This window comes from Monopterus albus, unplaced genomic scaffold (assembly GCF_001952655.1).
Source record: "Monopterus albus unplaced genomic scaffold, M_albus_1.0 scaffold6.1, whole genome shotgun sequence".
Classification (NCBI taxonomy): Eukaryota; Metazoa; Chordata; class Actinopteri; order Synbranchiformes; family Synbranchidae; genus Monopterus; species Monopterus albus.
Window position 1 is genome coordinate 5,147,749 of NW_018127886.1, and position 17,281 is coordinate 5,165,029.

A 17,281-nucleotide genomic window follows, 5' to 3' on the forward strand; every position below is an offset into this window, starting at 1 on the left:
ACCATTATACATTTAAAAAAAAGGTCTTTCAAAGATTGGGGCATGATTGCATTTTAAGTAATAATCAGTGGCTTGGATTTAGTTTAAAATAAAAGCAATTTGTTTTCCATTTCTTCAGTATAAAAAAAAAAAAAACAACAACTTTGAAAGACCCCAAGACTTGGTTTTGATTTTCTGTCTTAGGAAGGGGAAAAAACCTTGGATAAAGAAAAACAGACTAATTAGTCTGTTTCAAAGGGCACACTTTTTACTGGCTCAAATGAGAGCAAGCTCATCTTAAATTATTATATAGGCCGTATTACTGTCAATATTTGTTGTGCCATTTTATCTGAGGTTTCATATTGGATGACATCTCTTGGAAGGTTAAAAGGTTTAGATGAAATTATGCTGAAGCATTGCAGTGTCCCTCTGACAAGTCTGTACATTCAGATGTTTGCATTAAAGTTTTATGAAGGTCACCAGCTGATTACGCAGCATCCTCGGGATCTATCAAGGTTTTACGACTACTAGGAAAAATTCTCATGGGCCTTACTCACATGGCCAATGGACCCATGCCAAACGGGGAACTTGTAGTGAGCCAACCTTGTTTGTGCAAGACTTGTTTGCCACTTGTTTCCTCGCTCTATAAGCCAATATTGGTTTGTGAGGAGAAAAATGTGAAAAGTGGTTTTCAGGCTCACCAGGACATCTAAGCTGATGTAGTGCTGTTGGTTCTCCACCCAGGAAGCGGAGCCCTGCTGAGACCTGTGTTCACCAAACAACCTGGCAGTGTGGTGTTTCCTCTTCAGCCTGGTGAGAATCGCAGAGAAGTGGTGTTCAGCTGTGAGGCCCAGGGACAGCCGCCACCCTTCTACAGGTAACACTTGCAGGCATGGCTTTATGCACACAGTTAAGGTAATACCCCAGAGCTTTCGTTTGCAATGCTTTTACTAAAACCCAAGTGAGACTGAATTTATCACCCTGGGAAAACTAGGAATTTGTGGACCTACAGCTGCTCGCTGTCAACGCACTTAATTTTGCTGTCAGTCATGGTTAATTTGAGAATGATGGACTATTTGGCCTTGGTTGCTGGTCTGTTGTACATTTGCATTGCTGGATGGACATTGATCTGCTGTAGAATTCAATTTGAGCACTTCCTATCATCACTATCAGTGACCATTATAAAGATCAAGTGACCCAAGACAGTCGCGCACCAAAACCCGGCTGCTGTCATGACAGAGATTGAGTGAAGAAGGAAAATACCAGTGGGGTATATTTCACATACCAGAAAGGATGTGGCAAGAGACACGTGTCCATAGTTTTACTTTACGCTTGCTACACTTAATGCTTTATGTAGAGCATTACTGCAAAAGCCTGCACAGGCATCACCACAGGGCATCTGATTTGGATATAGTTGTTACAAATCACTTGACTGATGTGCAGAAAAACAGTAGCTGCTGTCCTCGTACAGTACACTGGATTTGCTCAGCAGACCCCAAGCAATTCTGTTAAGGACAATTTGATGCTCATTTCTTCCGCTGCTAAAATGACTAATGAAAACAAACAGCAAATGATGATTTGCTTTAAAGTGCATCAGGTGCATAAGCTGTTAATTGGTAATCTATCAAATGGGTACACATTTCTCTTGTACTCCTGTCAGTGTAATTAAATGCAAATAGCAAAGCTGAGCATTTAATGCATAATAGGTTGAAACAATCCCTCATAATAGCACATGTGGCCGTTAATGTAGCTTGAAGATCCTGGGTGTTTTGCCTAATGGGCACAAATTGAAATGAATGTACGAGATCTTATCCCTTGGACCGGTTGTAATACTTATTAAGCAATTAGTAGCTATTTTGTTGTCTGGGTAGTCCTGGTCTTTTAAATGAAAACCAATTTGAGTTCAAATCTACCTTTTTTTTTTTTAAGTTTTTGTCCTTCTGAGTTCAAATACAAAGTGTGTGCTGAGCCTTATATCAAATCAAATTTAGCCCTAATTAGCTCTTTAATTAATGGAAGTGCCACTAACCGTGGCAGTTGATATACTGTATTCAGAAGTGCTTTTCAGATTGATCACAAGCTGTTTTGATATCTTACTTTTATACCATTTAATGATGGGACTGACATTTTGCTGTGCTGTTGGTTCAGCATATCTGTGCTGTCACCTTGATAATTTTTTTTTAAGCAAAGGTCACAGCTACCAGCTTTGAAAATGAGTTTTGAAAAGGTTTTGGGTCCTTATGAGGTTCGGTAATAGAGCACCATATGCTGAGTAGCTCTTCACTGCTGTGAATGTAGGCAGGTCTATTTCAGGCATGCCAAGGACAAATGAATTTGTCTAAGACTACCCAACGGACGCTGCTGTATAGAGCCCCCCCACTCTAAGTTGTCACCACGGCCCCTTGATTTGTTTCATCTGGAGCTCTTGAACCCGTTCCAGCTGCAACACCAAATCACTAAATCAATCTAATCAGCCAGTCTGTTGTTGAACATTGCATGCTGCATGTCTCCCCTATTCAATCTCTTCTTCAGCCCTGCCTCCTGCTCTCTTTATCTAAAGCCTTCTCACTGAAAAAGGATGAAGAAAGTCAGAAATAGAAACCTCACACTTCCTATTTGTCAGAAAGCTGTGCAAATCTAATCAAGAACCGAGGAGCTAATTGTCCATTTCTTTTATGAAAAGCGGTTTCTTGTCTCCTTTTGCAAGTGTCACCTTTCTTGTTAGTCTGTTTACTCTCCTTTTTCTCATTTTCTTTCCTTTTGTCTGTGATTTTAGCTTGAATAGAAATTCCATTTGCACACTAACTTTGCCTGAGTATAATACAATTTTAGAAACCTATTGAAGTGATCCAGTGTATTGTAATCCACTTAGATTGTTCTCAGCAAAACAGACTGAAGACGTTTACAGGAACACATGAAAAAGATTAAAGCGTGTGTTGTTGACAGTTAATAAAAATGCAACCCTGTAGTCTGTATAATTATTTAGGAGGTTATGGTCACATTTTGAATATGGTTGAACTGGCATCATAACGTGGCAGATTTTTGTGGAACATGAGCCTTAATAATGCAAAGTGAACAACAAGTCAACCACATCAAGCCACACAGACAACTTTTAAAGTTAAAAATTGATTGCTGGCCTCTCTATCTCACACACACTCTCTTACTGGACTCCCACATTACCCTAAAGGTTTAATCAGAAAGCACCATTATCCTGTGTTTTTCATGCGGCCATTTTGAGTAGTCCTGGTGCTATGCCCTCTCGCCTGATAATCGCTATGGTTAAAGAGAAGGATTTACATTCTCAGTGAAAGGGCTTTCTCATGAGGCTGTGGTTGTTGGACAAACAGACTGAAAGAAAGGAACTGTCAGAGGACTGTAGAGCATTTTATTTGTGGTAATACTTGTTTGAAGTAAGTAAAAGCCTCAGCAGAAATTACCAATCTTTTGGAATGACTGCTGGTTGCCTCTCTTTTCAGTCATTGTGGTTTTTGCTGCAGTGCACATCAGATGTTACTTCCCATAATACCTACATTATCTAGAATAAAAGATGCAAAGTCTTTAGATGTGACGCAGTCGGCCTTCATAGGATATGCCCCCTTAAGTTGGACAAGGGATATTTTGGGCCACTGGCTAGTGTTTGTTTTACATTATTTGAACTCAATTTTATGTGCTGTAGCTAAGTGTTTTTGTATCGGGCTGTCTGTTGTGTATCAGAACTGATTACCACTGGGTGCATGGGTATGACAAAATACAGGGAACCTTAAATCCATTAATGGCTTTTTGTTGTGTGTCATGTGCTTGCCTTCACAGGTGGAAGCTAAATGACACTTTCATTCTGCCCAGACCGGGGTCACGTTACTCTCTCATGGGAGGAAACTTGCACATCAGCAGTCTGAATAAAGAGGAAGATGTTGGCATCTATCAGTGCCTGGCATCAAACTCTTTTGGCACTATCGTCAGCAGAGAGGCCAGTCTGCACATTGCATGTAAGTAAACCACTCCTTTATCTCTGCTAGAGGCTGCATGGATTTAGATACTGTTCATTGTGAGTACATGTGATAGGAGTGCACTGATAAACCGGTGGAGTGCTCCTTAACCAAATGACAGTCTAATGTGTGTTGTTTCAGAATAATTCTATTTGTATTGGTAATAAACTGTTATTGCCTTTTTGTGCTCAATTTAGTGTACATCAATTAAGTTTCCTTTTTATTTGGTTTAGTTTGGTTCAGTTATTTCATTGGGTCAACAGGAAATTGTCTGTGGTCAGACTGCCTTTCCTCTACCAAAAATAACCAGTGATAGGAGACTCTTAGCTGTTACTGCTAAAGTTGAGAAAATAGAAATTAATCTGCCATGTCACATTATGCTTTTACCCCTTAACCCTAAATAAAGCTGCACTTCTAGTATTTACTCTGCTTGGTGGTTCTTAACTACTCACACCCCTGGGATGAAGATTATGTGATTGTGTGGTCGGCCCCAACAGACCCCATGTACTTGATGTTTTACGGTCTTCATCCATCATGTTTTATAAGACCAGAGTCTAAGGCATCTCCGATGGCAAGGTGAACTTGAGGCCTCCTTTCTTGATGGGTAGCCCATATCAAATGACAGTCATGATATCTGTGAACAGATGGTGCAGCTAGATTGAATTCTGATGTCCGTTTTTCTGCCATAGAAATTATCCTTGGCAGGGAAGCGTCAGAGGTATCTATCTTGCCACTGTTGGTTGCCTTTTTCTGTCACAAAAAATGGCATTAAATCTTCAGCATATAGTGCAGATTAGTGTCCTGAGCTGTGAGCTAGCTGTTGATTTACATTTACATTTTTGAGGCCTGACTTGAAATGAATGTCTGCCTGGGCCTGACCTGGAACCTGCTGCTTTAGTCAACAGATCAGGACAAGCATCAGTACTGATGTTTCATGCATCTTATTCATTGCTCTTGGTTTAACTTTATTAAGTGCTATGTGATTGAGCAAATATTAGGACAAGGGAATAATTCATGGTGGAGCTGGCTGAGCCAGTATCAGTATTATGTCATTTGTAACAGACTCTGACTCAGAGTGGCTCAATATGCTGTTTCAAACACCAAGGGGCTTTCACCTCTCTCGGTGTTGTAATAACTCTGTGAGACACAGACCGAGGTGAAGGGCATTAATAAAAAGAACATACAAGGATCGACAATAATGTCTAGCAAGTAATCTTGTCAAGTCTGGTAGCCTAAAACCAATGCTTTTAAGCACCACTGCAGAATACTGATGTGATTACATCATTCTCATTAATAAAACACTATTGTACCTTCTTTTTCAGTTTGGCAATTTAGATTGCCTGCATGTTTAATCCTCTGAAAGGTAGATGATACAAAAGTCTCTGTTTAGCCTGACAGCATCTGGTCAGGGCTTAAACCTCTAAAAGAATAAAGGTTCTTGATCCTGTTGACATTACATACTTGAAGGTGTAAAGGTTCTGCTTGCCCACTGAGATAGCTGGAAGCAATCTAGTTGGTCATTGAGCCAGATTGAGTTTTCTAATCTAGTAGGGATATTCTTAGTATAAGTGAAGGGATTTTCACTAATGCAAGATGCACCATTATACAACAAATTGCAAGAGCCACAATACAAGCAAAACATATCGGATGGCTGTCCTGAAAAAGGAACGAGCTACAGCAAAGATGCTGTGCTGCTTACGGAGGCATAAGGGTAACACAGTGTTTAATGAAGGGTGAAATAGCTGTATTTATGAAAGCAATGTAGGATGTGACTCCCTTGTAACTTGGTGCGAGTGATTTCTCCTTTCAGATTCATTCCTCTAATTGCACACTGTTTGCATTTTTCCTTACTGGTTCCAGCCTAACCTAACTGCTTTTTTTTGTGTAATTACTTTACAAGATTTCAATCTCTCTCATAATCCCCCCCCCCTCTTGTTTCCATCAGCTTTGAACTCTTGATTCATTCCCTTTTGCCTCAGGTGAAAATGAAGTCTGCTTTGTGCTGCGGAGCATTGGAGGAAGGGACAATAACATGTCTTATCAGAACTGTGATGCTAAGTGATAAATCTGTTTCGGATCATCTTTTAGGGATGAGGGCAGCAGGTATTTTCTGAAAGCAGCACTTGTAACTGTCAGGAGACACCGGCAGGAGCACTCTGTAAGAATTGGGCTGCTTTGATGTTTATCACTTCTCAAATGTCATGTGTCACTCACTGTTAGTTCACTGATACTACCCTGAGAACAGAGGGAAGGACAAGAAGCAAACCAAGATAACAGATGAAAGGAGAATATGGTTTTTCATCATCTCAGTAATTTTTATTGTGGTTTATATTGTTACCTTCATAGTAACATCATATGGCCACTTGTTGATTGCAGCTAGTTGGCAACTTGCACCTTGTTGAAAACTTACAACAATAGAGTTTGCACAGCTTCCTTGTGATTAGTAACCCTTCACTTTTTCTAAATAACCTAGTCAAGACTAATAGGATTGCATGAAAAATAGATAACTGTAAATCGCAGCGTACAGTAGATGCTTTTAGAAATACCCACACATTATAACAGTAACTTCCACAGTGTAGCTTCTGCGGTCTTAATGCAACATCCCATAGATGGTGTGTAATTTAGTTTTTCCCCTACATTCCAATTTTTGAGGGTTTACCCCCTTTATAAAGGTTTCTTTAAACCTTGCTACACTGTACAATAAAGTGCTGTTTCTTCTCGAGTCATTACCAAAAGCTTTGACTCAGTCAGTACACTGGGCTGCATGTCAGGGTTTTCTATCAGGACTGCAGCAAACATGCGTCTGTTTTCCCCTCTGAAACATCCATTCCTTCCCCTTTGTTACACCTCTCATGATGCCAGTTAGGGCATGTTTTTGTAAGGAGTAAGGAGAAATTTTAGAGCAGAATAAACTTGTGTTATTTCCGAAGTGAAAATGTCACTCTAGCAGAAATTCCATAAATCATGATTTAGTGTACTGCATTGCAGAGCAGCCGTTGGCGAACACTCCCTGTTTTCACAGAGGTAGTCTCATTTGTTTACAGTTAATGGGCAGATTGCTATAAAATTTGGGTAAATGGTTGTTAAATATTGTATAGAAGATTCCTAAATATACAGTATGTGATTATTATTAATACTTTTCAGTTGTGTAGCACGAGGACAGCATGGCAATATAAGATGAAAACAAGTCGCCAGGAACAAGTGTACAAATTGACCCTGTGGTGATAAAACAGCTGTGTTATGCACTTTAATAATGCTAGTGCTCAGACAAGAAGGTGTGGGAGCCCAAGAGTGGAGCTTGTTTTGAGTGAGTTTGTTTCACTGAGTGCAGCAGGTTAATTTGATATGTTTAGAACAGACAACTATGACAAGAAAGATCAAGAATCTCCTTAGAAAAACACATGGCAGTGTAGGGCAATGCAAAGTTATTTCACTTGGGCTCCTTAATTGTTGGTGGATTTGTTTGTGCTGTCACACCCTTAAAGTAACTGATGAAAAATACATAGGTGAAAAAGCTAGAATGGTGATATTACTGGGTGAAGCAAAAAAAAAAGCTGAATGTCATCCCAGTAAAATTGGTTCCAAGGTTCTTTACATTTACTGTTCGACTCCAGCTGGGTGGGACACGACTACATTCTTGACAGCCTTGGCTGTTGCAGCTTTCCAGCTCTATAAAAAGACAACTTTGGTCTGGTAAGGGAATTGAAATGGTTCTCTTGAAACCTCCACGAGCATGCTTTTATAGCCTTTTAGTCTAGTTTAGCACTTTTTGTACATTAAAGGATGACGATGTTAGTCAGCCTTCCAGTCCAACATTTTAATTCAGAGTGAAATGTCTCTGAACCCCTTGACTGGGTTGGCATAACATTTGTAGACCTTCATCAATGACTTTTAAATTGATGGGATATGATAAAACCCTGCGGCCACCAGCTTTAACACTTTAGTACACAAAATGCATTAAAAACCAAACCAAATTCTTGTCAGCCAGTAATTTTGCTGTACAGTATGCTGCACTGCATACCAAGTTCAAATCCTGTTAAATGGGATGTGGTGATAGAGACATAATCAGACAGTTACAGATCTGTAAGAATGTGCTGGTTTCCCAGTAATTGAACATTATGGGTGTCTGGTTAGACACCAGAAGAATCCAATCCAATTAACCTGTCTGTTGTAAAGTCTTTGTTGCAGGGGGTTGGCGAGCACATTTAAACAGGTATTTGTTGGTCTAGGCAGTTGTAAGATGGGTTAGAGGGGTTATAGCTACAGTAGGCTGGAGAAGGGTTGCAACTGGCACTGACAACAGCTAGTGCCGGGTTTTATCTATGTCAATATTCACTACACATTCAGCAGAATATACAGAGTAACTATCTGTTGCTACCAGGTAACTCAGCAACTAACTATGTATGTAAAACAGCCATATGATTATATCTAGATTTGTTAACAAAAGTTGGGCTAAAAGCCATAGTGTTTATGTTTTTTTGTTGTTTTTTTTGTTGTTGTTGTTGTTGTTTTGTTTTGTTTTGTTTTAAGAATGTTCTAACCAAACTCACTGTGACTGGTCTGCTCAAATCAGAAACACAGAATAACCCCTTTGGTCACTAAAAGACAGAGATGCTTAATGGAGGCATATAGTATCATACCATAGCTATAGAACATCAATTAAAGGCCCTTGTGGAATGTTGTTAAAAATGTAAAGTGTTATCACAAATTGTCTTCAAGCTCATACTCCAACAGAATGGCTTCAGTTATTCTTCTCTGAAGTCACGTCTTATTCATTGCAATGGCCTACCTAGTCCAAAAAAACGCTAATTCACATCCAATTTCATGGATCTCCAAGCACTCAAAATAGCCTGGACCCTGGTATGGAGAAACACATGGAGGTGTAGAGCTGTGATAGGCTTGATGATCCACGGGGTGCAGAACAGCTTGGGTTGTCAGGCATTGTTGGCTTTTAGTGTATCCATCTCATTTACGCCCCACCATACTCCAAAGGAATATTGATCAGGAGACCTTCACACTCAGTGTGAGATGAGCAACTCTGATATTTACAGAGATGTGAGCCTGGTTTTAGGAGAGGATTAAATCTACTCCTGTATGTTGTTTACAGTGCCTGACAGAGTGTGGTGCCAAAAAAAATGTAAAGGGATGTCTCACACTATATTTTTTTTCTCAATATGGTAAATACACAAAGGCTTATTTAGGGCAGATGTTTCACATACACTGCTTCACTTAGTGGTGAATAGTGGACGAAGATTTTAATCAGACAGCTGTCTTTATCTGTGCAGCTGGCAAACAAATGACTAATGCTATATTCATTTTAGATGCTTTTAAAGAAATGTAATGCACCAATGCACATGTAATGGGACATTGTTTTGCAGTTCAGTCTTAGGAAATGATGTACTGAAAAGGCCAAACATTGTCAACAGACTTATCCAACTGCTGGAAAACCATAAATCAAAGAGCAGTCATGCTAATAACAGGTGCTGGATATTAGAGATACAGGGAAGTGCTCAAACACAGGCCTATTTTCTAAAACACACTTCTACTGCACACACTAAGTGGCTGGCTGTCCAGCAGCGTGCCAAATGTTTTCTGCAGCATGTCTAACTACAGACGTCCTACTGTGGATAGTGTATTAGTTTTTATCCACATTCAGATGTGCAGATTATGAACTGAAACCAAATGATTCACAACATCAAAACCTTTAAACTCCTTGCTTCTGCAGCTCAGGCACACTGATTCAGCAGCATGGTTGTAGATGCTTCTTGTTTTTAGTCAGCTAAGGCTCAATATATTTAAATAAGTTGGGTAAAAAAGACTAAACTTGTAAGTTTGGATTAGCCAGGAGAGACACCGTTATCCCTCCCTCTCTGGGTTTCCAGTGTTATTTTATTAATGTGCGAGCTGTTTGAAAGTTGTCTGTTTATGATTAACAGCACTTTCCTTATCTAAAATCAAGCGTCTGCTGTACATGAATGTCATCAGAGGGCTGATAATGATTGCTCCACAACTGTTCACTGCATAAAAAGACATAAAGATAAATTAATAGATAGGTTTCTCATATTTATTTATGAGCTTCATCAGATCCAGAGGGTCTAGAAATATCTCGCTGCTCCAGAGGGGTCCATACTGTGCTGAATCTGTTCATGCACACAGAGGGGCTGTTTCTCATTTATGCGTTACCCGTGGATCAGCCATAGATTTTGAATTGGCCACTGAAGCATCCATACAATCTGTTTGCACCAAGGAAAAGATAAAAAGAACTTGATGATCTGCTAATTATTTGTGAAGCCATATGAAGGATTTCTTTGTGAAACAAAGAAAACTTTTGTACTAGGTGCAGATTCCCATTACTCACAAGGTCCTCAAAGATCATGTACTGTGTTTATTATGCAGAGGCTCATCCTGCTGTTCATGTACACAAAGGTGTTGACTTTGTTTTTTTTTTTTTTTTTTTTCAGTCTTGATTATGGAATTATATGGCAGGCAACCAATTTGCTGCGCCCGCCGTACAGTGGGCAAGAAAAGGCAGAGTGTTCAAGGATCACTTTCTCTATTTGCTTTCTCTCAGTAGGTTGTCAACAAGTAATTGCTCTCCATACAAATGATGTTTCAGTCTTAGTCATTTAATTGTTGCTGGTCTGTGTGCAGTGGATGAAACACAAAAAGTGATGATAATACACAGTTCCAATTAAATTCACTCATGTGTGTCTTATTCTTGAAGAATTGCTTTCTGCTCCAGTCAGAAGTATTTTGCACTTTACGGCACCATTTCTGCATTTATACAAACATAGTATTTCATGAAAGGTTCTGCCTCCTGTCTCGCAGTTGAGCTCTGGTCAGTAGCTGTGCTCTTAACTAAATATAAAATCACTGAGCAACAACAGGTGTGACTTGGGTTGCATTTTTAGCTGTGCAAACAACTAGGCATGTCCTCTTTGCTTCATGCTTGTTGTTTTTGTGAAACACGAACTGATGGTTTTGCTGTGTTGTGCTGAACAGACTTGGAGAATTTCAAGACACAGAGAAGAAATCCAGTGAGGGTTCGTGAAGGTCAAGGAGTGGTCTTGCTGTGTGGACCACCGCCCCACTCAGGAGGTAATGTTGAACATTAGTGATCCTACAGGGTCATGATTTTACCTTTGTTTTAAATGAATATGATTTTAATTTTGGAGTAGTTAAAGTTTTGTCTAACGTTAGTACTTTTTGTCACATTAGTAGTAAAGAGTGTTCTGCTAGATTGCCAGATTTACTCATTAGTCAGCTAAAGGCTACCTCCGGACTGGAGACAGCATTTTGTACCATTTGACCCAACCAGGCAAGTTTACGTCATTGCCAGGAAGCGGGGCATAAAGGAAGCGGTTAGGAGCAGCTTATGGTCTCATTAGTCCCTCTAGCAGCTGGAAAGAAACTGGATAGAGTAGTTTTAAAGAGAGCAATGATGCAGTGAGTGTTTTTACTGTAAATATCCACCAGCTTAAACCAAATTAGCTTCTCACTTTTAACAAAAGAATTCACTTTATCATCATAAATTTTAGCCCTTTAAATTCAACATACTTTCTTCTTCTTCCACTTTTCTCTCCTTTTTGCTCCTCCTCTTCTTCTGCTTCTTGTCAATTTATTTTTGTGTATCTGCCAGTTAAGGTTCGGCATTTCTGTGTACCTTCTTTGGACGGAATTGTAACATAGTTTGATCACACTGTTATAATTTTACTGAATTCAGTTGCCTGTATTAAATAATTGCAAGCAAATAAAAAAAAAAAAATCACTAGCAAAGTTATTTATTGGGTTTTCTATCTATGTAATTTGTTGTCTCATGAAATGTGGAAGAGTTGAACACAGTTAATTGTACTGTACATGTCATTTCTTATTTTATATGCAGTTTTGCATATAAAATAAGAAATGTATGTGGTACATCATGACATACATCAGCAATATTAATGTTGTGATACAGATTTTAGCCATTTTTCCTAGTTAATAATGCCAGTAATCAATAATGGCATAAATTAACATAATTTTTTGATTGTGGGAAAACAAAAAAAAATCAAGTCTAATGTTAGGTGTATCACTGATGAGCAGTCATTGTACTGAGCTGGAATCAGGATGATGTAGTGGAGGTACATACTGAACACAGATTATTATATGATATCACTTTGGCTAAGGTTTATTTACCTACTGTAGTTCATGTGCTCCTTCTCTGTGAATCCATGCTATTCCGCTGGTGCAGTAGGATAAGGGTTTTTTTAAATCACATTTGTAGTGCTTTCTTCTCTATATGTTATGAGACATCTCACCTTGTGTTAAGATAAAAGCTGGAGCAGTGAGCCATATGCTTACATTTGGCAGCTTCGTAGTTTAATGGCTTTTTAAAAAGACACTTCCCGTGGTGCAAAATGTGTAAATGCCAACACACACTCCAGCCAAGTAACAACAAAACAGCAGAATTGACAGGAGTGTTGTGCTGCAGTAGCATTATCATGAAAGTGTCCAAAATATTTTTGAAAAATCTGGGCACAACATTTTAAATGCTGATGTTGCATATGCACAATTCAGTTTAGATTCTTTTTAAAAGCATGATGTGCTGCAGTTTTGCATGCGTCAGGCTAATGTTTACAATTGGAAGAGGGCGATTTGCTGCCTTTATGTGAGTGGATTGACAAGGTGCTCCCTGGATAACCTTGTGGGTTAGCCATCTTTTTTAGTGATGGACGCAGAAATGAGTTGACATTGAGTGACTTTTCCTGGGATAATTTACATGTGCCAGATCCTTGTAGGTGATTTCCACACAAACGGGCTTCAAGTATTCAAGCAAGGAAGAAATGTAGTAACCATCCAATTTATTCACTTGGAAATGTATTGATGTATTTTAATGAGTCACTGCTGAGTCACCTTGAGTCAAGAAAATAATCTGAATTGTTTACGTATTTAATGAATGCTGAAGTCAGTGTAGGTTATTCAGTTTGTATATACTATGGCTAATTACTGTATATTATAAAACATTTTAAATGCTAATTGTTGCAGCATCATTTGATCAGTTCCAGTAGGTTAACTTACTCATAGTGAAGGCACAGGTGTAAAAAGCATAAATCTTCATTATCCGGTGGAGGTAATTGTTTCCACTGACAGCACGTTATTAATTTATTTTGTCCTCTTATTGTGTGACAACAGTCCTTGTATTTTTGGCAAACTGATGCTGGAAAATGAACATTAAAATCTGATTTAATCTAAAAAAAAATGTAATTGCACCAATGTGTACAGGTTACTAAAGAGAGCTTTGAATCAGACTTGGGTTCAAGGTTTTTTCCTGGTGGAAGTTGCATTTGTAGAATGAGTGCATAAAGTCACATCTATATGGCACTAACAGGGTGTTGCATGACAGTTATGAAAGTCAAAGTTTTGTTATATTTAGATTTTGGTGATTTTGTATTATGAGAAAAACAAGGTGAATGGATGTTTTGTCTTGAGTTATACCTGCTTAAACTCTTACAGTATTTTCAAACCTCATGAATTATTCGGGGGTGCTGCTTCTCAGGTCTGTAGAGGACTGGGAGCATCGAATGCCATTGTCCAAGGGGTTATAAGTCATACAATGGGGATATCACAACTGCATTTTAAATCCTAGAAACACATCTAGTGAGGTCTTTTTTTCCCACATTAGCAGCAGGTGGGAGATTTACCCCTGTGAGAAAATTTACCATCTGTGCAATTTAAGCACCGTTGAAACACCCTTCCTGTAATATCGCAATTTTATCAACTATTTGGTATTCTTGGGTATTCTTGTTTTTTGTATTTTTGGGTGATCTTATTTTTAGACTAGGTGTTCGTTCTTTTGGCTTTAAACTCTTTACTTGACTCCAGGAGAGCCCTGCACAAGAACTCCTATATGCCTAAACTGTCTGTTTATGCATAAATGAATGAATGAATCAATCAATCAATCAATCACTCAGTGGCCTTATTGTCATTGCATGTATGTTCAATGAAATTAATTATCCCATAGTACTTCAAATATATTAAAAAAACAAAACATAATACCCAGCCTATAACTGTACAGATAAATAAATCAATCGAATATTTTATTCTATTTTATGTGGTGTGTTACTCATTCATTTCAGCAGCTTTTTATTTTTTTCTTTTATGGGTGTTAAAATGTATTGTTTTACCAAACAGATGGTTAGATACTGAGGAGTTTCAAAGTGTTTTGTTTTCTGTTCTTGCTATACACCTGTGCAATATGGGGATTTGAGGACACATTTTCATTTACAGTAAAGTAGGATAAAAATGCACAACACTTTTGTGCCGCCCAACATGTGGGGGGCACAGCAGTGTGGTGGTTGGCACCGTCGCACAGCAAGAAGGTACCAGGTTTGAGGCTGGGCCAACCCGACACCTTTCTGTGTGGAGTTTGCTCCATTTTGTTCATTTTGTCTGTCATTTGTTACCAGAACATGTTCCTTTTTATTTAGACTCCAAACTCTTTTTAAACTAGTCTACAAAGCGACACTGATCATCTGGGACTAGAGTTCTAGCAGAGCTGTTGTCAGTAACCCATACTGTTAAGTACAGACATGCCTGAAAGTGTTGGTATCCTTCCAATTATTTGATAAAAGAAAAAACGCAATTTTCTCTGAACTACTAGAAACCTAGTCTTTGGCATCCACTGTTCTGTTCCATATTTAATAACACAGAAACATTTTGATTTCTGATGTAACATACTTCAAGAAATGAAAATGACATGGGCAGAAACGCTGGGACCCTTAACCTAATATTCTGTAGCACGCCCTGTTGAGGCAATCACAGCAGTCAAGCACCTTTTGTAGCTGTTAATGAGACTTTGGCATTTTTCACCTGCTAGTTTGGCCCACTCTTCTTTAGCAAACTGCTCCAGTTGTTTCATGTTTAGCTGAATCAAGATCATGAAAGCAGGCCACTTCTGTATTCATTTGTTCTTGGTGCTTTTAGATTTGTGTTTTGGGTTATTGTCCTCTTGGAGGAGTCATGACCTGCGAGATGGCTCTTTCTCACACTGGGCAGTATGTTTCTCTTCAGACTGTCATGATAATCTTATGATATTATTGTGCCCTGCAGAGATTCAAGGCAAAACAACCCCATAACATAACTGAGCCTCCTTCATGTTTCACAATGGGGGTGGTGGTGTTCTCTTTGAAAGCCTTTTTTTTCTGTGAACAGAGGACTGATGTGATGAAAAAGCATCAGTTGTGTTTCATCTGCATGAAAGACCTTCTCCCCAAAAGCATCGTGGATTGTCACTATGCATTTTAACAAACTTCTGTCAGATGTTTACTATTCTCTTTCAAAAGTGGGGTTTTCCTGAGTCTTCTTCCATGGAACTCGCTTTCTGAAAGAAAGTGATGTATGGAGATCATCTTATATCTGCTTTGATTTTTTTTTTTTTTTTTCTGGTTCTTTTTTCCATCATTAAAAATATCCTTCTGTTCCATCTGGGGTCAGTTTTTTTCTTGGAGCCACATCCAGTGGAGTTGGCTACAATCCCATAATACAAGCAACTGTGGCCACAGAAGCATCATGCTGCTTGAAGATGGTCTTGTAACCTTTACCTTGAGCATGCTTGGCACCTGTTTTATTTATTTATTTATTTTTGTCCAGGCCATGTTCAGTGTTATTCACACAATGATAGTCAACAGCACAGTAGCTGAATTACTGCTGTTAAGATTAAAAACACCTGTAATACTATTTCTGCTTGAAATATGAAAATAATCCACATATCACCACTTCTAAGGGGTTTCATATTTTATCTTCGGCCAATTAACTTTTCCTACCTTTTTTGTTTTATTCTATGGCAAACCAATGGCATGCAGACATGAATGCCAAAAGGGGTTAGAATTTTAACACCTTTCAGAGAGAATTGAGCATTGTTTTAATGTGGTGAAAAGGAGGCAACATTTGTAGCCACTTGTGTACATTGCACCTGGACTATAATTTGTCCTACCCAGTCTGATATAAAGCCTTTATTGCTCTTAATAAGAAGGATAACTATATGCACAGTAGTATAAAACCATAGGCCTATCATTGTCTCATTATCTATGATGCAGAGGAAGCACAAACCTAATACTTTAAATGCCACTGAGGCACTTACTGTTAATACTGTTTTCATTTGAACAACACAAAAAAGACAAATCTGATGAATTCCACACAAAAATCGACTTGACAGGATTATTGACACTTTTTCAAAATCATCAAATAGTTGTTTTTCAAGCATGTGATGCTTCTTTATGAAACTCACCTGTAGTAACCAGGTATTGCTTGCAATATAGAGATCACTCTTGCAACCAGTTAAAATGGAGGAAAGTTTACTCGGACTTTGTGTGGTGTGGAGAAAAGAAACAAAAAAGAATTGTCTGAGGATTTGAGAAGCACAATAGTGGAAAAACATTGACAGTTTCAAGGCTACAAGTCAATCTTCAGAGAGCTTACTGTTCCTGTGTTCACTATGTGCAACATTGTCAAGAGGTTTACAGCCCATGGCGCTGAAGCTAATCGCCCTGGATGTGGACAAAAGAGAAAAATAGATAATGGATTGAATGAAGGGTTGTTTGAATGGTGGATAAAGAACCTCGATCAACTTCCAAATTCAAGCTGACCTGCAGGCCCAGGGTGCAACAGTGTCGGCTCACACTGTCGCCATCTGAATGACTAGGGGCGCTATCGTAGGAAAGAACACGGTCCCTACAGTCGAACACGATGGAGGTTCACTGATGTTTTGGGGTTGCTTTGCGGCTTCAGGCACTGGATGCCTTAACTGTGTGTATGGCATTATGAAATCAGAAGACTACCAATGAATTCTGGGGCACAGTGCAGGACCCAGTGTCAGAAGGTTGGGTCTCCGTCAGAGGTCATGGGTCTTACAGCAGGACAATGACCCAAAGCATAGATCAGAAACTACCCAGAAATGGTCTCAGACAATGTGCTGGAGAGTTGTGAAGTGGCCAACAATGAGTCCAGATCAAAATCCCATAAAGCACCTGTGGAGAGATCTCAAATCTGAGAGATCTGGAGCAGTTGGCAAAAGAAGAGTGGTCCACAATTCCACTAGAGAAAGAAACTGTAAGAAACTCACTGTTGGTTACAGAAAGTGACTGATTTCAGGTATTTTGTGTTAAGGGTGTGTTACCAAATATTAAGTCGAGGGTGTCAATAATTCTCTACAGCCCTTTTTTGGAGTTCTGTGTGGAATGGATCGGATTTGGCTTGTTTGTGTTGCTCCAATGCAATCAAAAGAAATGAACATGAGAATACCAAAGAATTTGTGATTGCAACAATTTTCTGGGAGTAGTGTA

General features: G+C 38.9%; 1 protein-coding gene across 2 annotated transcripts in view; it reads left to right on the forward strand.

Annotated features, from left to right (window-relative positions):
• cntn3a.1 (contactin 3a, tandem duplicate 1) overlaps positions 1–17,281 on the forward strand; it is a 73,524-nt gene that overhangs the window by 16,690 nt on the left and 39,553 nt on the right. For both annotated transcript variants that reach the window (XM_020620453.1, XM_020620462.1), the window contains exons 3-5: positions 724–856; positions 3,790–3,965; positions 10,968–11,063. In XM_020620453.1, the coding sequence (XP_020476109.1) occupies positions 724–856; positions 3,790–3,965; positions 10,968–11,063 (405 nt within the window). The remainder of the gene's footprint in view (positions 1–723; positions 857–3,789; positions 3,966–10,967; positions 11,064–17,281) is intronic.